The 25,609-nt window shown below is 35.1% G+C and overlaps 1 protein-coding gene across 1 annotated transcript; it reads right to left on the bottom strand.

Moving 5' to 3' along the window:
- Positions 1-2,117: 2,117 nt before the first annotated feature.
- LOC142353494 (uncharacterized) lies at positions 2,118-25,489 on the bottom strand. Its single transcript, XM_075405747.1, has 4 exons — positions 25,000-25,489; positions 18,919-19,701; positions 18,195-18,343; positions 2,118-2,920 (listed from the first exon to the last, which is right to left on the bottom strand). Exons 1-4 carry the CDS (start codon positions 25,316-25,318, stop codon positions 2,234-2,236), a joined length of 1,938 nt encoding a protein of 645 aa, XP_075261862.1. The 5' UTR covers positions 25,319-25,489; the 3' UTR covers positions 2,118-2,233.
- Positions 25,490-25,609: the final 120 nt, after the last annotated feature.

Here is a 25,609-nt window from a genome sequence, read left to right as displayed (position 1 = left end):
GAAAAAGGTGCCATAATACATTGGACTGTTTAAACAACGATAGGCTAAAAAAACAGGCGCCAACAAAAAATCATGAAAAAAATCAAGATAATAACCTCAAAGACAGAACTCTACATTCAACTGTGCAAACAAGACATTGTGAAAGCGGAAGAAAAGTAATATTCATAGAAATTAGAATGAACTTTTCAATAGAAATGAATACTAATATATGGGACTCAAAAATCAAAAAAGTTTTTTTGAGTTATTACATTTAATCCAAAAATAAGGTATACTTCTCTCTTATTGCAGCTATCATAGACAACATGAGTTCAAACTTTTGCAAAAATTAAACGAAAAGAAGAAGCAAAATATGATTCAAAGGCAAAAAATCGCATAACATTTTAAACGTCATGTCAGCAAATTATCAGTGCCGCACTATGTCAATTGAAATCGATTGCAAATAAAATAAAAGGCTAAGAAAAAGGCTAAAACATTATCTTTTAACAAAGGAGCAAATTAGAGCTGAACTATAGGACTCAGGAAAATGGTAGTCCCATGCATGCTAGAAAGCCGCGAATAAGCACAGAAACAAACATGAAAAACCAGAAAGACTAAATCTTGATTATTGAAAGTTAAATATTAAATCGAAAAAAGCAATTAGAAAAAACAATTACATTTCTTTTTTTAGCATTAGAGTCTAAAAATTGTTTTTCAAATTTTTTAAAAATTGCACGTATGACAAAAATTGCTATCAAATGCTGAACGCCACAAAATACACTTAATTATTAGTAGAAGAATATAAGGACCCCTTAAGTTGCACAAAAGGACCATTTCTAGTACTAAAAACCCAAAAGTAAACAGACAAACTGAGAAAAACTGAACATGCACTGGGCAGGCATGAGTACAATGCTACAAAATAAAATTGACTGAAGTTATAAGGAGGCAATCAACGCATGAAATATCCAACGTTAATTGCCATATGCACTGCTTTTTCGAAAGAATTCACTTTGCTATCCAAAAATGAAGAAATTAATTGAAGAAGTTAATAGCCAAAACTGAACCAAAAAAATTGAGAATTGTGGTCATTAAGGATTGAAAACGCATTATCAGACTCTCAAAGACACTGTGGTATGTTTTCAGAGGTTCACATATTAATACAGCTTCTAATTAAAAACATACTTGGCATATTGCCGGAAAATAGCCGCCGTTGATTCCAATAACCATGATTGCGATTGAAAGAATAGAAGATATTGAAAAAAAAAGATTTTTGTACAAAAACATTTTTTAAGTCCGATTTATTTTGATGGCATTTCGTAGTTGAACATAACGTACTTCTGTTTCTTAGAGAGAGGCTACAGGGGCTACCATCAATACCAACAAGCATTAGAGATGGCAACTAAGACTTATAGGAACGACGTTCAAATAGCGGGCATCCAAAATTGGGCTTTATGGGTTTATCCCGTTTCTACTTCTGACTTCAATTTTTTATTCTGACTCTGTTCATTTTGATTTGCTTTGCTGAGCAACTGATGTTCATAATCACTTTGAGCAGAATGAGAGAAGAGAGAAACTAGCCTAGAGAAGTCAAAAAGATATCAAGCAAAATGTTGAAAAAGCGGTAAAATGAGGTAAAGCGAAACATTTTTTATTCGACGAAGTAAAAAAAAATAGGAGCGCTATAATAGCCGGCTGCGAAGATGAGGGCGGCTATTAATTATACCTACAAAAACTAAACTATAAGCAAAACTGGTCCCATTGCACAAAAAACGACTTAAATGGTTATCTATATGCGGCATTCTGTCAAAAAACACATTTTCAAAGTCATTCACTGCTCGAAGTGCGTGATCAGAAAACTTCTCTCGCTAAAAAAAATAGTTCACACGGCAATTTTATTCTTTCGCTTTTAGGTCGAAACGCAGTCAGAACGAATAGTACTTGCAGTAAAAAAAAAACATTAAGACAACCAATTCTCCTCTTTGAGTCATAAAAAAACCAGAAGGCCAATAATAGCCCCCGCTATCGATTGGCGGCTATGAAACACTTTTAAGCACTTACGAAGTAACAGAATGGCATGTTGAAACTGCATAGAGAATATATAAAACCCTTTTCACTGAGCCTGAGTTCATCTTGGATAGAAAACATGGATAAAACTAAATTTATAGGCTTTGTCGCTAATGAAACTAGCTCAACAAAAATATATCAAAACTAAAGTGGAATATGAATATGTACAACTTAGAATTAAAAATATTTAGGTTCAACTAGAGGACGAAGTTGTTGCACTTTCAGAGTTACTTTCAGAAGTTGTACTTCTGTCAGATATTGTTCCATTTGGATTCCTTTTTGTCACTCCTGCTCCTCTGGCTATACTATTTGGTTTGGCAGTGACGTTGTTTTTAGGAACCGGCCTTGGCCCAACCGCTTGTCTAATATTGCGATTTTTTGACGTCTGTCCATTCTTATCGGTCGATGATTGTCCACTGATATTGGTCAATGTCTTGTCACTGCCATTTGAAACATGATTGCCATTTGGCACCGAAACATTGGACTTACCACTTTTTACAGAACTTGGGTGAGATCCAGCTATGTGGTACAATTTTTCGTCAAACTTTGGTAAAGTAGGTTCATGATTGCTAATGAGCTCCTTCAGTTCTTGGGTCCAACCAAGTTGACGAGTCAGATCCCAAACGGAGGCCTCCAACTCTCCTATCATGCAGAGATCTGTAGGTCGAATCGAACGTTTAAAAGGTCCCACTTTATCTCTGTTCAAAAGAAGTCGAGGCACTGATGGTTTTGAAGCACCAATGATGCTGCAAAAGGGTTCCACTTCCAATGAAGTTCCCATCACAATAACCAGGTCAGCCTTGGGGAAGTCTCGACTGAACATGAAGAATCGCTTAGGCAAATCTTCGCCGAAAAACGTTATGTCAGGCTTAACCAAACCCTGAAACATGGTTACGACATATATAAAATATAACAAACGCTCTTTCTATCTTCAATTTTAGAAAAATATTAGAAAAAAGTCCTGGCTGAGACTTCCACCCCATTCGGATAGAAAGAGCTGACTTATATAATATAATTTTTTGTGTATCAATAAAAGTAGTCAATTGCTGTTCATTTTTCGTTGGATTGAATAAATCTTCGAACGCAACTAGAAGCGTCAAAAGCGCAGAAACAATGTAACTTTTCAAAACGTTGTTCCTCTTTACACCAGAGATCACAATTTCAAAATTTCGTGATTCTTAAACAAACATGACCGACTGACAAACCTGAAAAGAAAACAACAGACTAATGTCGGACGAATTGCTGTCGAATGACTAGCGGCCGCTTGATTCCCTCGTAGTTTGCTTATATGCAGACTACCATAGAATGGGGGGGGGGGGGTTCATTTCATATAGGCAGCAAACTGTCACCACTTTAGTTAAGCGATTTAAATCAAGTAAAAGTCAAGAAGTCAAGCGTAATGAAAGCCACCCGATAAGTCAAAACGAGCAAAAATTTTGCATCGAAAAAGACACAAACGTTTATAACTTCGCTCGAGACCAATCAAAACTATGCATGACTTAAAATACGAACCACTTATTAAAGATGAAATGACACAGAATAAACACTAGTTAAGTGGAGGCAAAACTCAGAAACTCACATCAACATTTTTTTTAATCTGCAAACATGTAAATTAAACTAACCACTTGGTTAATAATGTTACATGTTAGAAATTTATTAATCAAACATTATTTTTTTCTAATTTATAACAAACTAAGGTTCGGTTTTCGTAAAATAATTTAATAAAAAATATGTTTAAATCCTGCAACCCTTCTGTCTATTGGAACTCTTTCGTGTCGTTTAAGCATTTCCGCTGTAACTTTTTGTTTAAATTTGGTCTTCGACGTTTCTTTTCTAATTGTAATTGGAAGTGTGTTCCACTTTCGAATAAAGTTACGAACAATTGAACCATTACTCCATTTTGACTTACATTTTTGTTCTAAGAAAAGGTTATGGGTTCGTTTGTTTACAATAATAGGCACGTTTTCTAAAAATCTGAAATGTTTATTAGAGCGATTTCTTAATTGTTGGAGAATATTGAAAAACCTATTTAAAGACACCCATGTTATTTGGAGCTCTGCTGGAAGAATTTTAGTCTCCAGAAGTAGATCTCTGGCAGTATCGTATTTGGTTTTCATAAAGCAAACTTTTATTCCCCAGGTTATCTGTTTGTTAATTCTGTCAATAGAGTAAGATGGTAAATTTTGAAAAAAAAATTGCGCTAAAATCTAAATGAGACAAAACTAGTGATTTAAAAAGATTTATTCTTGTTTTTAGCGGTACCTGATAACGAACCAAATATAATGATCTGATTGCTGAAGCCATTTTACTGATAACCTTATTTAGTTGATTTTGGTATGTCAGTTCCCTATCAATTATTACACCTAAATATCTACATTTTTCAGATGCTTCCAATCGGTGTCCCTTGAAATCGACAGTTTCAATGATCGGCAATTTTTCATTCCTGAACACCATTAACTCCGTTTTTTTCTCATTCAAAGTTAACCTGTTTTGTTTCATATATTGATCTGTCTTGTTTAATGTATCTTCAGCTATTAGCTGCAAATTTGCTTCATTCTTTGCATGACATAGAATTGCTGTATCATCGGCAAACTGTAATAATCACAATTCGTTGATACAGCTTCACTGAAATCGTTGACATAAAGTATAAAAATTAGAGGTCCTAAGACAGTTCCCTGAGGAACACCGTGATTTATGACAACCCAATCTGATTTTGCTATCCCATTTTTTACACACTGTTTTCTATCACAAAGGAAAGAGTTTAATAAGATTCTTGCATTTTCTCCAATTCCATACCTTTTTATTTTGTTCATAAAAACATCTATAGATATTGAGTTGAAAGCCTTTGCTAAGTCTAAAAAGAGTGTGACAACAATTTCGTTTTCGTCAACGCATTGGTTTATCTTTTCAGTTAATGAAATGATAGTATCGAAACAGGACTTTTGCTTTTGAAAGCCGAATTGATTCTTGATAATCAGACCATTAAGAGCTAGGTGGTGAGTTAGTTGTTCAAGTAGTAATCGCTCAAAAATTTTTGCTACAGTTGTTGTGACTGATATGAGTCGATAGTTTTCTGGTTCTAGTCGGTCTCCCTTCTTATAGACAGGTGTAACATGCGCTGTTTTCAAAATATTAGGAAACGTGTTTTTGCTTATACATTCATTGATGACAAATTGTAAACGAGTTCCAATAAACAGTTTACCATCTTTTAGCGCCCATGCTGGTATATAGCCCGGTCCGGGAGATTTATGCTTAGGTAGATTATCAATAACATACAATTCTTTTCTAGTGACTGGTCGGAAGTTAAATTCCGGTCCATCAAATGTTAGGGAAGAACAATTTGGAGCAACGTCTTCGCCTTTGTATAATCATAGTCTCGCAAAACAATTATTAAGAAATATGTTTAAATCCTGCAACCCTTCTGTCTATTGGAACTCTTTCGTGTCGTTTAAGCATTTCCGCTGTAACTTTTTGTTTAAATTTGGTCTTCGACGTTTCTTTTCTAATTGTAATTGGAAGTGTGTTCCACTTTCGAATAAAGTTACGAACAATTGAACCATTACTCCATTTTGACTTACATTTTTGTTCTAAGAAAAGGTTATGGGTTCGTTTGTTTACAATAATAGGCACGTTTTCTAAAAATCTGAAATGTTTATTAGAGCGATTTCTTGTTTGTTGGAGAATATTGAAAAACCTATTTAAAGACACCCGTGTTATTTGGAGCTCTGCTGGAAGAATTTTAGTCTCCAGAAGTAGATCTCTGGCAGTATCGTATTTGGTTTTCATAAAGCAAACTTTTATTCCCCAGGTTATCTGTTTGTTAATTCTGTCAATAGAGTAAGATGGTAAATTTTGAAAAAAAATTGCGCTAAAATCTAAATGAGACAAAACTAGTGATTTAAAAAGATTTATTCTTGTCTTTAGCGGTACCTGATAACGAACCAAATATAATGATCTGATTGCTGAAGCCATTTTACTGATAACCTTATTTAGTTGATTTTGGTATGTCAGTTCCCTATCAATTATTACACCTAAATATCTACATTTTTCAGATGCTTCCAATCGGTGTCCCTTGAAATCGACAGTTTCAATGATCGGCAATTTTTCATTCCTGAACACCATTAACTCCGTTTTTTTCTCATTCAAAGTTAACCTGTTTTGTTTCATATATTGATCTGTCTTGTTTAATGTATCTTCAGCTATTAGCTGCAAATTTGCTTCATTCTTTGCATGACATAGAATTGCTGTATCATCGGCAAACTGTAATAATCACAATTCGTTGATACAGCTTCACTGAAATCGTTGACATAAAGTATAAAAATTAGAGGCCCTAAGACAGTTCCCTGAGGAACACCGTGATTTATGACAACCCAATCTGATTTTGCTATCCCATTTTTTACACACTGTTTTCTATCACAAAGGAAAGAGTTTAATAAGATTCTTGCATTTTCTCCAATTCCATACCTTTTTATTTTGTTCATAAAAACATCTATAGATATTGAGTTGAAAGCCTTTGCTAAGTCTAAAAAGAGTGTGACAACAATTTCGTTTTCGTCAACGCATTGGTTTATCTTTTCAGTTAATGAAATGATAGTATCGAAACAGGACTTTTGCTTTTGAAAGCCGAATTGATTCTTGTTAATCAGACCATTAAGAGCTAGGTGGTGAGTTAGTTGTTCAAGTAGTAATCGCTCAAAAATTTTTGCTACAGTTGTTCTGACTGATATGAGTCGATAGTTTTCTGGTTCTAGTCGGTCTCCCTTCTTATAGACAGGTGTAACATGCGCTGTTTTCAAAATATTAGGAAACGTGTTTTTGCTTATACATTCATTGATGACAAATTGTAAACGAGTTCCAATAGACAGTTTACCATCTTTTAGCGCCCATGCTGGTATATAGCCCGGTCCGGGAGATTTATGCTTAGGTAGATTATCAATAACATACAATTCTTTTCTAGTGACTGGTCGGAAGTTAAATTCCGGTCCATCAAATGTTAGGGAAGAACAATTTGGAGCAACGTCTTCGCCTTTGTATAATCATAGTCTCGCAAAACAATTATTAAGAACATTGGCAATCTCTCTGTCGTCCTCAACAAAATGACTATCTTCCCTTAATTTGTCAATTTTTTCTATTTGGCTGTTGGAATTGATCCTGTTTTTGATGAATTTCCATTGTTCTCTTGAGGTTGGTAGCTGCTGGAAAAAATTCTTTGTGTAATCATCAGCAGCTTTTTTCACTGAATTGCGTAAAGATTTGTAAATGTTATAAATCTCTGATTTTGGGTTTTTCTTCCACGCATTAAAGAGACGGTGTTTTTCATTTATGAGACCACGTAATTCTTTTGTCAACCATTGCTTTTGTTGTTTTTTGGTACTACTTTCTACCAACTTCAAGGGTGCATGACAACTCAGTATATTTTCAAAAATTTCGATAAATTTTAAAAACATTTCGTTCGGCTCATTTATCTGGTACATAGGCGACCAATCTTGCAGCGCAATGTCACGATTGAAATTTGATCTTGAATATTTCTGGGTATTACGTATCAAAAACTGCCTTTTCTCATCATTGTGATCTATTTTTAATGATGACTGATATACTATTGTGAAGTGATCAACTCCAAGAGTCGACTCTAGAACATTGGCTTCAAAAATTTGGTTCTTCGAGATAAAGCAGTGATCAATTAACGAATATTTTTCACCATTTGTCCATGTTGCCTCCGTTTCATTAACGTAACATAGCCCATTGTTTGCTGTGAAAATATCAAGTGACTGTCTACCTTTTGTGCCTAACAAGTTTATATTGTAATCTCCTAATAAAATTAGATTATCTGTATACGAATACACATTTGAGATTTCTACAGTCATTTCATCCAGAAATAAGTTAAAAAGATTTACATTGGGGCAGTATGCTACATTAATGAGTAGTTTTTGTGTTAAAGGCTTACCAATTTCAATCCACATTGACTCAAAAAAACTTCTATTGATTGTGTTCAAATCATTTCTCATTTTTACTTCAAACTGTTTGGGAACCCAAATACCTACCCCTCCACCTCTCTGTACATTAGTTAATGATGATCTTGGTTGGTGAATGAAGTGATGACTATTGCACAGATAAAACTCGGGAATGTCAGTTTTTTCGTTTATCCATGTTTCGGTAACAACTAGGAATGAGGTTTCATTAAGATTTTTCAAAAAACGAGACAATTGCTCATGTTTATTATTGAGGCTTCTACAATTCATATACCAAAACTTGGGGAACTCCGATTTTCTCGCACACTCACCATTGTATTTTTCAATTGTTGTTATTCTATCCAAATTTGATGGACCTGGGTTTCTTTCAATGTCACCACATTTTTGTAGAATAACTACGATGATTATAAGTAGATATTTTATGTTAAATATTCCGAACCATAGTAAAAAATTTTTAATCTGATCGATATGACGGTAGTTCGGTTTTTTAAGTTTACATAAATTTGAGTGACTTTTGAGAAACTCAATCGTTTCTAGAAAAAAAGCAAACTTAATCAAAATTAAAACCAAGATAAAAATCCACCTACACCTCAAATTCTAAAAAGTCACCCAAATGTATCAGAATTCAATACGATTGCTGAAATTATTCCATCCATCTCTCATGGGTACAAAAAGATTAGTGGAATATGTCTCAAAGAGACATCGTTCGTCGAACAATTGTAACCAATCCTTTTCAAGTGGTTTCTCAGAGTCGCTACTATTTTATTGATTCCATGTAAATTAGGGTGAACACCATCATGCCTTATATCTGTGTTTTCCAAGTCGTAATTCAGGACATTTACTTTACACGACTGAAATTCACCATTAAGTTGATCGGCTATACTATCGACTTCCTTGTTGTATTCATTAATTTCTTTGTTATTTACATCTCTTCCATACAGACCATTCTTTACATTCGGTATTTTGCAAATTGCAACTTTGTGTGGTTTGAACTTTGTTATACATTTGCCAACCAGGTCACCAATTTGCTCTGCTGCTTTTTTTCCGTCAGTACCCTGATCAATAGTGTTATGCCCAAGGTGAAATATAAGGCTTTCCGACTTTGTTCCTGTTGAATACGAATCAATGGTACTGTTGACGTCAATAATGGTTGCAGATGGGTAGGAGTGAATAGCTGTTTCGTTACTGATATCGCTTTGTTTTACAAATTTGAACGTGCTGTCCGAAATAACTAAATTTTTGGCAAACCTAGGTACAAATTTGGGGAAAAACTTTTTGCTAGCACTCTCAGACGCTTTACGTTCGTTGTCAACGATACCATCAAAAATTTTTGTCAGCATTTTGTCATTTTGAGCTCTCAAGTAAATGATTTCCGACGTTGACTGATCGTATAATCTTTTTTCGTTGTCTAAAGCTGCTCGAAGTTCTTTGTTTTCTTGTTCAATTATTGCAGCTTTTTCTTTATATAATTCTACATCTTTCCTGAGCTCATCAATTTCACATTGTTGCAAACTACTATTAAGTGATGTTCTTTTGCTTTCTCTTAGTTTCAAAATTTCTTGTATCAACTTGTCTTTATTCCATTTTGCTAGTGCAGTTGTCTCCATTTTGATGTCGGATACTTTGGGTTTTTATGACAAAGTCTTAGTTAAACATAGCAAAAAAATATGTTGCCCTGAAAAGAAAGAAAAAGAAACTGGTTTGATCTCACCGGCTGACGAAATATAAGTCAAGATAGCTCCAGTAACGTAGAATACCCAATCAAATGTCAATAAAATTGTTTTCCTAAAAAAAGAGAATTTATCTTGTTTGATCTATACTGAGCTTATATAGCAGTTAAAAAGGGTAAAGTTTTTCAAAACATCGCATGTGTTTTAAGAAAAATCTATGTCGCTGACTTCTAACTTCTAACTTCTATTTTCCCCAAAACCATGTTGCTCAAATACAATGACATTAAAAAGCTGCACTTTGATACCTTCGAGCATTTATAACTTTGCAATATTAGAAAACAAATATTATCATATTATCTCTTGATGAAAGCATGCCTGAATTAACGAAAAACAAACAATCAGAAATAGAGGCAATTTTTGATAATGCTTCACATTTGTTGAAAGCGCTGTCATAGTCGTCAAAACCAATCGCTGCTAACTATAATTGCCTTCATTATACTTAATCAAGTGAAACTAAGCATTATTTGATAATAAATACCACACCGCCTTTAATTATAGCGTAAAGGCTCAAAGCTCTAAAATTCAGTTAACCATTTTGATAACCAGCTTAACCAAGTTCTTTCTGATCAATAATAGCTGTATACTCAAATGTTCGTAATGATACAGCGCTGTAAAACAACACAAGGAAACCGCAAAAACTGAACATAGACAACTACACTACACGAAGGAAAACCGATCTGTTTTGATGTCTGTCTTCCACTTTGGGATTGTCATCCACTTCTAAGACCAGTAGAGCTGAGGAAACCAATGATGCCAGTGTTTACTAGTTTATACTACTTCACATAAAAACTTCTCGCCAAATAGTATCTCAACGTCTTGACCACAGATAACTCTCAGGTTCTTGGACTGTACAAAAAAACAAGAACGCCATAAGAGCCAAATGAAATACATCAGCTTTAAATAAAAATTATCAATTTTCCCTAATTTTCTAAGAAACTCAAAAACATTATCTTCCCGAAAAAAATACCTCTACTGCATTTATTTACTTCTCTATAATATATACGCTCATGCATCTTAGGAGTTGGTATTTTGGGCGCGGAGAGAGTTCCTGCTTCTATTTACATGAGGCCCCAACAGTAACTGCCCAACACAGCTTTTAAAAAAATCATTTGCTGCCGTCGGATGAGGTTAATCTTGTGAGGAAGCTTTTCAATTAAAAAAAAATTATATGTGGCCTCTATTATTTAACTCTTCTCACAATTGCAAATGAAATGTGAGCCTCTCGCTGTTGGATTTGAGATGCCAAAAATGGTGTCCTGTTTTTTCACCCCTATTCTTTTAACCCCCTATATTTTAACCCCGATTTTTTAACCCCTACATCATTTAACCCCTCAATTATTTAACCCCTATATTGTTTCACCCCGATTTTAAGCTTCCTATAATTGAGGATAATTAAGCCTCAATTATTTCTATTTTAATTAATGGAGATTAAAATCGGGGTGAAATGACTGAGGTGTGAACATGCTTTTCACACCTCAATCATTTCACCCCGATTTTAATCTGTAAATTCATGGATCATAATTGTCAGGGACATAGAGCAAACGACACAACAGTTTAATGCAAAACTATAATAATTAGCGAATTAGTTATCTCAACTAATCCTTAATGGGGCAATTAAAAGCAATTGAAAACTGGACGTAACTCAAGAACATTTCTTGTTTTATTGCATTTTGAACACAGCATGATAACTGCCGACTTTGAGTTTACTATTTCTTCAAAAAACAAAGAAATAATAGTTGTAGAGGGACATGAGTTTTATGTTAAAAGATTAAATAAGTTTACCACTGCCTGGAATTGCTCAAAATATTAAAGTTACAAGTGCCGCGTTTCCGCTTCAACAAAAGATGACCAACTCAATCGCGTGAATGGTGAGCACAATCACAGTGCTTCGATTGGAAAGCCGGCCACACGAAAAGTTATAAAAGAGATTAAAGCGCTGAGTGAAAACCTAAAACCCGCAGCAGCCGTAGCTTCCGCAATTTTAACAGTAACTGACGTTCTTTCGACCCAGTATGCGTTGCCGTCAAAACCAAATTTAATACAAACCTCGCAGCGCTTAAGAAAGGTTATACAAACAGTGTCAGTTCATGAGCCATCGGACCGGCATTTTGATATACCCGATAAGTTTCAAGAGTTTTTGCGGTATGACAGCGGAAAAGATGACAACGAGCGTATTTTAGTTTTTGGCGATCCCTATATGACATCGGTTCTCGAAAGCTCCAAATTTTGGCTTGGGGATCGAACGTTTAAACTATCGCCCAAAAACTTCTATCAAATATACACCCTTCATGTATATGTTCTTGGTATTGCCCCTGCTTGTTTATATGCCCTCCTTCCCAACAAAACGTACAGCAGATTACTTGATGCCTTAGACACCTTTGCCCCAGATTGTAAGCCGGATAAGGTTCTGTTGGACTTTGAAATTGCCCCTATTAATGCTTTTCAAAAACATCATCCAGCTTCAATGTTGTCGGGCTGTTATTTCCATTTAACTCAAAATTTTGTTAGAAAAATTGGAGAACTTGGACTAAAAAAGCTGGTGTCAGAAAATCATGAAGTGGCCCTGGCGCTTAAAATGATCCCTGCTCTAGCTTTCGAAAGAAGTGAGCAAATAGAAAAATCTTTTGAATTGATTGTCGAGGAAATAACGAATGTGGCGGATCAGCAGAATTTGGATAGCTTAGTTATTGAGAAAATAGACGAGCTTTGTTTATATTTCCAAACAAATTATATCAAGTGTCCACTATTAAACCGTCCTGCCACATTCCCCCCACAAATATGGAATCAAAGAGACGCAGCCATTGAGGGAATTGCCAGAACAACCAATGCTGTTGAGGGCTGGCATTATGGGATACATGCCTTACTCAGCGGATCCCATCCCGGAATTTGGAAACTTTTGACTAATTTACAAAAAGACGCTGCGGTGCAAAAATTAAACTTTTTGAATGCCTTATCCGGTCACAAATTCCCAAAGAAGAAGTATGAGAATTTGAAAGGGAAAGTGCAAACCTTGATGCAAATTTACAGGGATGAAACTGATATCCATTTTTCAGGGCTATTGCCAGTTTGACTTAGTTGTGTATTTATCGTGTATTTTATTATGTTTGTTTTTGTGTTAATTTAAATTCGAAATCCATCTTAATATTTTTGAGTTGGCGCCCTCCTTGCGTCCTCACGGAGTTACGTCGAAGCCTCATATCGTGACTCATTAGGGAATTTGATCCCGGGCGTTAACCCTATGATGGGACCCCTAATTGAGAACACAGTTTTGCAACATTTAGATATGAAGCATGCACAGCGTAGCTGCTAGCAAAAATATCAATCTGGATTTCATTGGAAATTCTGTTAAATACACGGTTGAATTTTGTTTTGAATTGCTAATTTATGCCTGCTCAGAAAGTAGGTTTTAAAATTTAGCTTTCATCCTTTCATTTGAAAAGTACCCGTTCTTCCGTCTTCTAGACTAGGACAGTTTTTGAACTTTTTTGATTCAAATCAAAGTGCAACATATAAGAGGTCAGACTTGTCAAGTGTTCTTTTTCGATCAAAGGCATTGTTCTAAAAAGCAGTCTCGTCATTATTCTTTGATTTGAAACAAACGCAAGCTGTTCAATGCCGCACTCTTGAAGGTCAGTAGTTTTGTGTTATTTAAGTCCTTTGAACTTTAGCTTTGCTAACTGTTCTTTTGGATGCCGAAATAGATAAAAGATTTCGGTGTTAAACCGATTTCGGGGTGAATAAATTGCGGGGTTAAATGACTGAGGGGTGATTATATACGGGGTTAAATTATAGGGGGTTAAATAAATCGGGGTGAAAAGAAGTAGAACCGCCAAAAATATCCTGCATATAACTTCCGGGTTGCAAATGTAAACATAAACTGCCTGACGTCGGAAGCACTTCTCTCGAACGGCAGGCGGAGGAGCCATCTAACTGAGGGGGCGTGGCTTTGAACTTTTATGGTCGCAAAAATCCCGACCAGAGGTGTTCGAAGCCCCAGTCTCCAAGATTAGAGTCGGACATCTTAACCACTAAACTACATCGTCTTCTCAACTTCCACGATAAAAATTATTTATGTGAGTAACAAACTGTTCTTCGGAATGAAAGCATTTGAGATCACGCAAAAATTTAGAAGTCAAGCGAGAAAACGTCACTTGAGAAAGAATATTCTAGAAAAAAAGCGCAAAAACGGCCAAGCAAAAATTTTGCATAACAGAATATAAAAATTTAACTTTGTTCGAGAAAAATTAAAAAAAAAACTGCTCTGCTGTTATTTTTCAATAGCCACTAAGTTAGGCAAATAGTTTTCCAAAACCAAAAAGCGGGCAATTTGTAAAAGGCTTCCCTGAAATTCATTGAGTAGTAATTTATTCCTCAAGCTTTACTCTACCCCTTTCTGTACGCACAAATTTTAACCATCGAGAAAAATTTTAACCATCTCCTGATTGGCGACTCAAACTTTCCATTCTAAAAAACTAGCAAAATAGTAAATTATATATATCCAAAATCCAACTTATTGCTCAGCAATAATAATATCAGTACAAATAAAATAATATCAGGACTAATTTAAACTGAATGAGTTTTCGTCAGTAATCTTTTTTTTGGAAACTCAATAAAAGGCTCACAATGGTACCCACGCTCAGCGATATGCTCATCGACTCACATCAGAGCAGAAAAATGTAATCACATACTGCTGAATCGCAGCAACACATTCTTGTAATTTAATAATCGTGAATTTCGTGCAAACAAGACTGTAAATCTCCCCGTTATCAAAGATCACGCACCCACGTCCCCAATAGAAGAGCTCAGTAAATTTTCCCGAGAATTTTGGCAGAAATTGTACATTTTCAAACAGCAAGAACTTACCCAATGATCACCAACAAATCCTGCACTTCATTGACTCGCAAAATTTGAACCAAAGCAAATCTCGCATATGGTGACAAACAAAACAAAGTTTTCTATTTTTGTCCCACAATTTTTCTCTCGAACAATAGAATTGAGCGAGTTTCAAGTTGTTGCCGCAAATCGTTTAGATAATCAAACTTGGCCAAATAAGCAGAAGTGAACAACTTAACGTCTTTTCAACTTGTAACCAGAACGAAGTAAACACTGGAGAAAAGGCACTGTCCGAATTCTTCAGCAAATTTTTCAGTTGTATTTGAGTACATTTTTTCTCAATGCATTAAGTTCTTTTGAATGGAACAAGCTTTCACCAAAATTGACGACGATGACAAGTTTTCGATCTTTTATAACCAACTTGAAACCAGGAGAGAGGATAGAAAAGTGGTACGAAACAATTTACCAAATATGATTGTTTTATTTATTGCTCAAACTCGATGGGCGTTGTTGATATTTACAAAACGAATGTTCTGAACAAACAACCAGACATGCCTCCGCGCTCTCAAATCATTTGAATTATTCAATTACACGGCTACCTTTCCGAAAACGCAATCTGCTCAAATCGTTACAACTAAATAAACATAGCTGGCAGATTGCCAGAAAATAGCCGCAATAGATTTGTAGACCGGCAGTCTAAAAAAAACAGTAAAAAAGACAGACCAAAAAAATTCGTCTTTTCATTGAAGGCTGATCTGTTATATTTTGATTAAAAATCTGTATAAGTTATTGCTGCCTCTATTAGCTGATCTCAAATAACCTTCATTTAGAGTGACACACACCCATTTGACCTTATCTCTTTGAATTAAAGTAAATAAAAGTCAATTTCAAAGTGAGGAAGTCATTTTTGAGAGTGAGGTAAGTCAAGTGTGACCAAAAATTTAATCACGCGCATGAACAAAAAAACTCGCTCCACTAAGAGCGATAAATGACGTCACACATGCAATTCAGGTGAAATTGCATGAACGAATGAACAAAAAGTGGCTGTGACGTCATATGGTCGTAACAAAAATCATGACGACGAAATAAAAAAACATAGCCGGAAGAATTCCGGAAGCGACTCGAAACACCAAAACTTCACAAACAGCTGAATCCATTACCTTTTGTATTAAACCATTAACTCATTACCTCCGCGGGTCTGATCTAAAGATCGGTGAAATTTAAACCAATGTCACCAAGATAAAGAAAATGCAGCAAAATTTTATTATTGAAAACGTTTGGTAACGTTAAAAAAGTCTGAAATTTTTAGGATAGTCAAAAAACTGATAGCCTGACAAAGCTGACAGGGCCATCAATTGCCCTCAGATAATTAATGATTCTAATCTCAAAAAGATCGCGAAAGCAAACGGCAGATAAAAACTTTTCAAAAAAGACAGAAAAGTCAAAATTATTCAATAAAGAGTGAAACTTAGGAATCAGAGAACCACTACAATTAGATTTCTAATCACGGCAATAAAGACAAAAATAATACATGAATCTTCCTTGTTGTATATATGCTAGACAACATGATTTCATATAAATTCAAAAATTAAATTAATCATAGAAGAACAAACGCAACAGAATATTATTCAAAGGCAAAAAATCGTCTAAAAACAATACCAAGCCCGGAAGAAAATTGCAATGAATAGTAATAGCTAGAAATTTTGGAAAAGACTTTCTAGCAAACTCCCAGTACTGCCTTATTTTGAATTAAATCAATTGCAAACCGAAGAAACCAAGATCTAAGAAAAAGCTGAAATCGTTCAATTTTAACTGAAAAAATCAATATAACGAATATAAAAGTAGGTGCCAGGACAATACTAGAATGATACAATTGAGAATGTGAAGAATATGGACACAATGTTAGGAACACCGTAAAAAAAGACCAACTCTTGATTTTTGAAAGTTAAAAATCAAATTTAAAAAAATCAAGAAAAACGAGTACATTTCATTGATCAGCATTCGAGACATAGAAAAGACAACGAGTCATTCGAGACAAAAATCCAACTTGCTGAACCAAATAAAACAAGAAAAAGCAGAATTCAGACATACGAAACAATGAAACATTTTGCAAAAAAGTGGTCAAAAAATAATTAAGACTGCATTTATGAAAAAAATTTAACTGTTTTTTCAAAAACTTAACACCAAAAAATGATTGATTTTTTATTGAAACGAAATTAAAGTCCTTCATGTTCCTCAAAGTACTATTTCTAGTAATGAAAAGCAAAATACAAACAAAAAACTGAAAAAAATTGGCAAAAAACTACGAAAATCGGATCAGCAAATATACAATTTTATGAAACAAAATTACATCGAGGTAGAAAGAGGCATTGAGTATATGAATTATCAAAGGGAAGTTGCCATATTAACTGATTTTTGACAAAAAACAGCTAAAAGATCCAAAAATGAAGAAATTAATAGAAAAAAAGCTAAAAATTAACTAAAAAATCAAGAAATATGTGCCAATTTCGCATTTGAAACGCAATTTCAGGCTATGCAAAATACTGTGCTATCAATTTCCGGGGTTTACACTTCAACATAGCATCGATTAAAAATTGTTTCAACAAAAAACCAAATTACAAGCAAAAAAACTAGGCCACTTAGACGAAAAAACGGCTAAAAACGGTTATCTGTATGTGCCATTCAGTCAAAAAACTACTTTTCAATGTCAAAAAGTTATTCACTAAACGCAGCGCATGATCAAAAAACTTCTCTCGCTCAGAAAAAATTAGTTCACACTGCAATTTTACTCGCTTTCGCTTTTAGGTCAAAACATCGTCTGAACGAATAGTACTTCCGGTAAAAAAAAAAAAAACCTTAAGAAAACCAATACTCCTCTTCGAGTCGTAAAAAAACCAAGAGAAGGCCAATAATAGCCCCAGCTATCGCTGTGCGGCTATTAATAAATAAATCAATAGGAGTTTCACGCATCTGTGTTTTCGCACAGTTAGTTCTGACGCTTCCACTTAAACTGATAATCAAAGGGGTAAACACCACCTTCATTGACTCTCAAATATGCATAGCAAATATGCATCATACATCGAGTATTATATAAATATAAACAATTCAAGTTAGATCATATTCGATTTTGACAGCTTATTATTGAGCCCTTAGAGAACTATGTAGCATTATAGAGCATTTATTGTTTGGCCGGTTAAAGATATTGTTTAAGATTAAAAAAATTAGAAAGCAGCAGAAAAATTTGGCGCAAAATTGCAAAAATTTTACTATCCGAAAAAATTTATTGATATATAAAGCATAACCAGCAGGCGAATTGGTCTCAAACGACGGACGAGCGGCTGCCTTTGGTAATAGACGACTTAAGCTAGCCTCCTTTGACAGGTAGAAGAGGTCAAAAAACTCTTTGCGAAATATTCGACTGTGTAGCTTTCAAATGACACTACACATGTCTATCTCCGATCAATATTTCTTCAATAACACTTACCTCCAACTTAGACGAAAAACCCCAACCTCGCTTCAATGACGGATCCCTATGCTTTGATTCTAATTGATTTTAGTCTGGAGGTTTTATTTTCAGAGCCGCAGGTTGGAAGAAGAATAAGACCTTAAGTAGATAACTCACATGTTTACAAGAGTGGCATTTGGCCACAACTTCTGAGAATATGGCATGCTTCATGTCCTCCGAGGGAAACTCTTTCCCACATCGTATGCAAGAAGAAGTCGAGAATGTTCCGTGGGATTCCACTAATAGGCTGGGAGGAATTCCTGCCACTGAAATCAGCATTATTTGGATCCTTCCAAGTATAGTCCCCACGAAATTGTAGTCTAACAGTAATGTCATATTCACGGTTTTTTTTTGGGGGGGGGGGGGGGGGCTAATCGTTATATGACAACTACTTGGGCCGGGGGGGGGGGGGGGGTATTGTATTCACATTTTGTTAAAAAAATTGAAAATTTCAATTTTATCTTTAAGTACTAAGATGAGAACTTCAATGAATTTTGTTTTTAGAAAAGTATCCCAGTTGAATAAGAGAACACTCAAAATTTGCGTTTAAAGTCATCATGTGCTCGGACGAAAAACTTCCGCGATTGCAAAAACTTCTAGTGAAAAGATTGGTATTGTCTCCACAATACCCCCCCCCCCACCCCCTGGCCATTTAATATATAGCCTACCAATTCCTCTCCCTGTACCCTCCCCTCCCCAATTACCTTAAATATTAGATAGTGTAACATAGCTACAGATTCAAAATATTTCAAACTATAGTCGAACAAACATCATTTGCCATTACAAGATTGTGCATGGAATCAAAGAAAGGTCAAAATTGAGAAGGATAAAGTGAACTTACGTCTTTCTAGGCCATCAATGTTCTGCGTGTAAACTCTCAACAGCATTTCTTTCTCATACAACAGCCTTGTGAAATAATGCACAACATTCGGTTTATATTTCCCGGACGGATATAGTTCCTTGGCTAACGTGTAAAACGGCTTTGGTCTCATTCGAAAGAAGTCAATATCAAAAATAGCCTCTGGATATGGTATGTTGTATTGAGCTAAGTTCGAGTACAGTCCAGTTCCTTTCGTTCTAAAATCCGGGATTCCAGACCCCGTACTGACTCCTGCGCCTTGTACAATAACTATATTTTGAAAGCTGGAACTTTTCATACCTCGAACCAAATCTGGAATTGTTGTGTATGATCTGTTTTGATTTACCGACAGCGACTTGCTTCTTAACTGTTTCACGCTGTTTGCGCTTTTTGATCCAAAACTTATGTTTGCTAAGCTTGAGCTCAGAGCCGAAAGTTTTGATTCCGTGTCCTCTGATTTGCTCCGTGCAGAATCGCCCTCTGTTTTAGGAGTTCGAACCGATGACGTTATATGAGAACTGTGCGTTGTTCCAAAATTCCTTCGCGATGATAATGCATCGTTATGTGAAGCTGTCAAGGGTGGCAAGTTTCGATTTGGACTTCTTTGATTTGAGGCCGGAGTGCGCGCAGAGGCTGCGGTTGTTGAAGAGGTAGTTACGGAACTTTTAGGTGGCTTTATTCTCTCTCTGGTCATGTTGCCAATACGCTTCAAAATTGCCGTTTCTCGATTTGATGATAAGGGTGACTGAGCTACAACGCCGCCGGCTAAAAAAATATGGACTTGGCAAAAATATCCGAAAAGGCCCACTCTCTAAATTAGTATTATTTAGCGACTTAGTGAGAATGAAAAATTTATCTATGAAAGCTTATTGCAATACGTTTATTAATGTTAATCCGAAAATATAACAGTAAATGACATTAAGACCAAATTTTACATTAGAAAACCTCAAATTGCACATGTTTTTCCTAATGCTAAAGACGGTATTGTGCATCAGTGAGGCCTATTCGAAAACGTACCTACTTGACCCTTGGTAATTCCCAAAACAGAAATCACCAAGAAATCACCCCAAAACAGAAATCAAAAGAAATAGTTAAAAAAAAACAGTTTTGATTTCAAGAAATCAGCGATCATTTTTCGTCACCTGACCTAGTCATTTGGCGAGGTTGCCATTCAAAAACGAAACTTGTGTTCAAAACCAACACGTATTTGTTTGCCGTTCAGCATACTGTTGAGGACATGTTTTAGCAACCGGAGCAACCATAGAGAAAATAAAAATTTAAAACAAGACAAGGAGGCGCGGTAATGCGCGTTCGCACATGATGTCCCGACCCCGTTCATCCACAATTTTGGCTTAAATGTCTATCAAATGAGGAAAAGACAGAAAACTTCCAAAATATCAAATACTGATCAAAAATAATTGGTACATGAATAAAAAAATTTCTATCAACTCAAATCAGTTAAATACGTAAATAATGCCACATTAGTTGGCCAATGAGACCTGCAATTATTAAGACTACGAGGCAAAGAGTTACATCCAAAACTCAACGTCTATTTTAACAATAGCATAAAATAAACTCTGAACTAAACAAATTAGTTTGTTAGTTTGTACTTCACCAGAAAAAGCATGGGACCACTCCATGATGAGACTCGGTAACAAGTAGACAAAAATGATCAAAAACGTTTAACTGTTTTTTTAAATAAATAATTTCAATTGAAAACCATTAGCAATAAATTGAAATTTAAATAAGTTTTATACTCATTCATACCTCAATATAAAGACATTGAGACTTGTCATTGTCCAGAATATGTCGTAATTCTACAAAAAAAACCTCAAATTCCGACGAGAAACAAAAATTCCGTTAATTTTTGAAAGAAACGGTGTCGACGCAGTTAAAACCATAATCTATACCGTTAGAACTAAGATATAATCAATTGGCCGTTCTTTGAACCCCAAAAATGAGATATGTGACCTCTGAAGAATGCGACTAGGCAACAAAAAGAAACATTGTTTTTCGAAAACAATTAACTTTGAAAACATAAAACTACTGGCTATCAAATGAAATCATTAAAGGGGGTCTTCTATATCTCAAAAAACAGCGATCTGTCATTATTCAGAACATTTCAAACGTCTATAAAAAAACGATAAATTGAGAAAAATCGAAAACGGCAATGAAGCCGTTGGAAGAATAAGCAACGCACAAAAACACCTTATATATGTTCTATTATGCCTTTCTTTAAAACCAATAATTTGATATTTGAACTGTATTTGACCTGTATTAATGAGACTATGTAACAAGAACAAAAAGAACAAGACTCCAAAGTCATGAAAAACTTTAGCTACCAACTGAAATCATTGAGTAGGTTCCACACTTCAATCATAGGAAGCCGTTAAGACGTGCAATTATCCAAAAAGTATCATAAGACTACAAAAAGAACGACAAATAAAGATGAAATACAAAATTTTTCAACACCAATAACCTGTTACTCGACGTGTAATCTATGTCGCAGGTAGACCAAAACGTACAGAAAAGTGCTAATCTAAAAAATGCGTCTATATATTTTTAAAATATTTGATTTCAATGTGATGAAAAACTCTAGCTATCAAATAAAATCAAGCAAAATGTTTCTTTGTTCACCATAGGAAGCCACTAAGACCTGATAATATCCAGAATTCATCTTAGGAGTACAACAAGAACAACAAAGCAAGAAAATAATGCATTAAATTCTGACCAAAAAGCGAAAAACAGTTGCAAAGCTCAATAGTCCCTTATAAATTTTGAAAAAGTATTTTGAAAATAATTTGAAAATACGTAAAAGTCAAAACAACCATAGGCTTTCGACTAAAAAACTAAATAGGTTTCCCTGAAACTCCATAGGAAGCCAATTAAACCTGTCATTATTACGCTTTGATTTGAATTGGTATTTTCTGCAATTAACGTATTGACTGATAACAATCCGAATTTTTTTGGCTTTCAAAAAACAGCAGTTACACCAAAACTAGCCTTGTTAATACTGTTCGCCTAGGAACACGTAAATGTTCAGTATAATATTGAAGGATAATTTGATAAGTCAAAATATCAAAAACAAATTACGCATTTTGCATAATTATTCGAATAGATTAACAGAAAACCGGCAAAATTTAGTTCAAGAAGACTCTCAAAGAATGCATAAGTAAAACGTGCCTCCTTTGGAGGTGCAAAAGACTATGACAGCTGTTTTTATTGAGTTAATTTGGCAAATTTAAACAAAGGGGACTATAAAGCCTACTTCGCGTGATTTTTAGTGAAAGGCAAAAATTTGAAAAATTTAGCAATATTTTAAGCCAAAAAGTGGATCGATCAATACAACAACACTCTTCTGTTTTTAGAGATAAATCAACAATTTTAATTTTACAATTTTTAATATACTTTTTGGCAAAATTAGCAAATATTGCAAAAAAACGGAAAAAGTGAACAGCAACAACGAAAATCAGTCAAATGTTCACAAAACTTGAAACCTCGATAACTCCGTGAAAAAAAAACAATAATAAAAAATTAGGTATATATTCTACACTGGACGAACTTTTTAATGATACTACTCACAACCCTCTACGATGAATATATTAAACAGCCAAAATTGACTGAAAAAAAAAACGTTTGAGTATATAGTTTCCCCCCCCCCCCCACTGAACTGGGTCAGAACAATAAATAACTATCTCGATCGCAAATATAAGGAAATCTATAAGCTGCATGCAGGTCCGCGGTTGAATGTACAACGAAGTCAAAACAGTTCTGATAGTCATATTGAGACTTTAACAAAAAACAACAGAAGATTGCTTCTCAAAAAAACGTCTTCTCGCTTCGAATTGCTGGCTGATAAATCCAAGAGCCGGAAACCGTTTTTCGTTAAATTGCACTCAGTGGTTATTTTGCAGGAATGTTTATAAAAACCACGAAAAACTCACATGCATTAATTATTGATTTTTTCAATTCAAGTTTTGTTTATCTATTTTGTTAGCTTTCGGTTCTCCTGATTGCTACCAATGCTACCTGTCGTTCTCGTTATCCGTTTCCAACTACAACGCCTTGCTTTTGTTTAAAATTCTTAAACAAATCATATGTTTAAACTGAGTCGATAACAGGTTCATTAAAAACATATTAAAAACTTGCTTTTTTACCAACAAAACTCTTGCTTTTTTACCAACAAAAACAGTTGTTTTATCAACAGCCGGCAAATAGCCGCCGTTGACCCGCTCGACGCACATTGTGATTGAAACAAAAAAGAGAGAAATTGACAGCTTATCGGTGAACAAAGTCTGCATATTCGATTAGATTCTGAAATTAGAATTAATTCAGCCTCTTAACTGAAGGCGATTAAGCATAATACTAATGCCAGCAAACAACCTAATGAAATTTGATAACCTAACGCACTATGACTTCATGACCGAGCTTTATGTCTATCCCGTTTCATTTGATTTTGTTCTTTTGACATTGACCGCATTCATCACATTGCGCAATTCAATGTGTGAAAGAATTTAAAATCCATTCAGTTGAAAGAGTGAGTGAGCTGAGTCAGAAGTCAGAAGCGAAAATCGTGACTTATGTATAACGAAAAACGTGATCAAAAAGTAAAGCGAATAAAACGAGATCGTCTAAATAATAGCCGTCGAGAGGCTGACAGCGGCTATTAATGATCATTATGACTATAAACATACCCGGCAGAGTGACGAAAATAGCCACCATTGATTCCCATAACATCGATTGGGATTAAAGAACAGAAAAAAAGGAAAAATTGATTGATGTAAAACATTTTAGAGTGCAATTAATTTTGATTTCATTTTGTTGTTAGACATATTCCTGTTACTTAATGAGAGGATACAGGGGATAGTATCAATGCCAATAAGCATTAGAGATGGTAACAAATAATTATGAGAACCAACTTCAAGTACATGGCATCTAAAAATGGGCTATATAAGTTTATCCCGTTTCTATTTTGATTCTGTTTTTCTATACTGATTATGTTCCTATTAGATCACTTTGCTGATCAACAGATGTTTAAAGCACTTTGAGTAGAATGATCTAACAATGAAACTAGCCTAGAAAAGTCAAAGATTTCACGCAAAAAGTCGAAAAGCGGCAAAATGAGGTAAAGTGAAACAAATTTTAGTTCGACACTATAGTTGCTATAGTAAACAAAATATGAGGGCTAAAATAGCCGGCTGAGATGAGGGCGGCTATTAATAAATAGTTATCTTTCACTAATTGTGTTTGGCCTATTTTTGTTTCAGGCAATATAAATTTAAATTTATTCTTGGTTTTAAAATAGAGGCAACAAAAATCTGTTGCAGTCATTTACAAACTGATTGCTTTTTCGATAATCATTTAAAAAACACATGAACCCACCAAAGTCGGAATAGCTCTCGAACGACAAGCGGCGCAATTTAAGAGGGTAGCCTCAGTATAAGGTCAAAAACTTATTTGGCATAAATTAAAAATATTTTTGTGAGCACAAAGTTCCTACTTCGTGAGACTTGTGGTGCTCTAGGGGAAAAGCGTAGTGCTTATGCTCTCGGACTTTCTCGAGTCGATGTCATGAAAAATTTGTCTGTCAGGCAAAAAAATGCCAAAAAAGAGTGGGTCGTATGAAAAAATAGTACGCTAAATAAAGACTATTAACATAGCCGACAAACGTCGGGCGACTGCTCTCAAACGACTGGCGAGTGGTTGGCTCCATCAGTAGATAGCTTGATTAAGGCGCGTGGCGGAGGGCGGGGGTCGAGTGTGCTGGGTTACCGATGAAACATGGGTGTGGGGAGACCCATAAACTTGTCTACAAAACATTTTCGATGAATCGCATACTTAGAGTCTAGTAAGCCGAAAGTCTGAGAGAACTTAATACCATCCGAGCGTTATCTGTTTCTCCCCTTTTTGAGGACGATAAGTCAAAAGTGCCAGACGAAAAATCGGTCAATCAAAAAATCGCATAAAAAGACCACAGGCCAAAATTTAAGTTTTCAAGTTAATAGAGTTTGGGCGCATGTGCGAATGCACATTCGCCAATGATTCTTAATTGCATATATTTACCTTTTATATTAACTTTTGGTCCATTCTCCGATATTGATTCGACGTCAGCTTTCACTCCACATTGCAGAACACCTATTCTTTCGGCACTAAAGACAGAAACGGAGACATCACCACACGCACCATTAGCAGCATTACTCATCGTGGCCGAACAATCATTTAATCGATCAGGAAGAAGTCGTTGCACCCATTTGGTTCTCGAGACTGCTGCATCGCATAAAAATGATAAGTTAAGCTTACTGGCCGCTGCTTCCGTCCAAAAAGCTATCAACAATGAAGGATCCTTAAGAACTGCCGAGAGAATGTTACGCAGTCTCAACATTTCTTTCCATTGATTTCAATATTCATTTCAGCTAGATATAGAAATTCTGCAAAGTTTCAGAATACTAAAACGCTCAGATTGTACGAATGCATGTAATAGGTTTTCTTTATCAGCCTTAATTGAGCGATAAACCATAGCTTCTGAAAGCTTATCAATATCAATATGCATATCAACTTCGAAAATTGGACATAACCAACTACACTCAGGACGAATTGCTCTCGAATATCCCCTTTAAAACCATGTAAATCTGCCTCCTCAAGCGTTCTTCATTAGCTTTGTAAGAGCTGTTCA

Source organism: Convolutriloba macropyga, chromosome 14, assembly GCF_964194025.1.
Source record: "Convolutriloba macropyga chromosome 14, txConMacr16.3, whole genome shotgun sequence".
Lineage (NCBI taxonomy): Eukaryota > Metazoa > Xenacoelomorpha > Acoela > Convolutidae > Convolutriloba > Convolutriloba macropyga.
Note: the sequence above shows the minus strand (reverse complement) of the source record. Positions and strands in the feature narration are given on the sequence as shown.

Excerpts from the sequence above, each read along its gene's own strand:
- LOC142353494 (XM_075405747.1), bottom strand. The coding sequence starts at position 25,318 with ATGTTGAGACTGCGTAACATTCTCTCGGCAGTTCTTAAGGATCCTTCA. Across the intron at positions 19,702-24,999 it reads ACCAAAAGTTAATATAAAAG|CCGGCGGCGTTGTAGCTCAG; the intron begins GTAAATATATGC and ends ATATTTTTTTAG. Across the intron at positions 18,344-18,918 it reads CATTGATGGCCTAGAAAGAC|TGGCAGGAATTCCTCCCAGC; the intron begins GTAAGTTCACTT and ends TGCTGATTTCAG.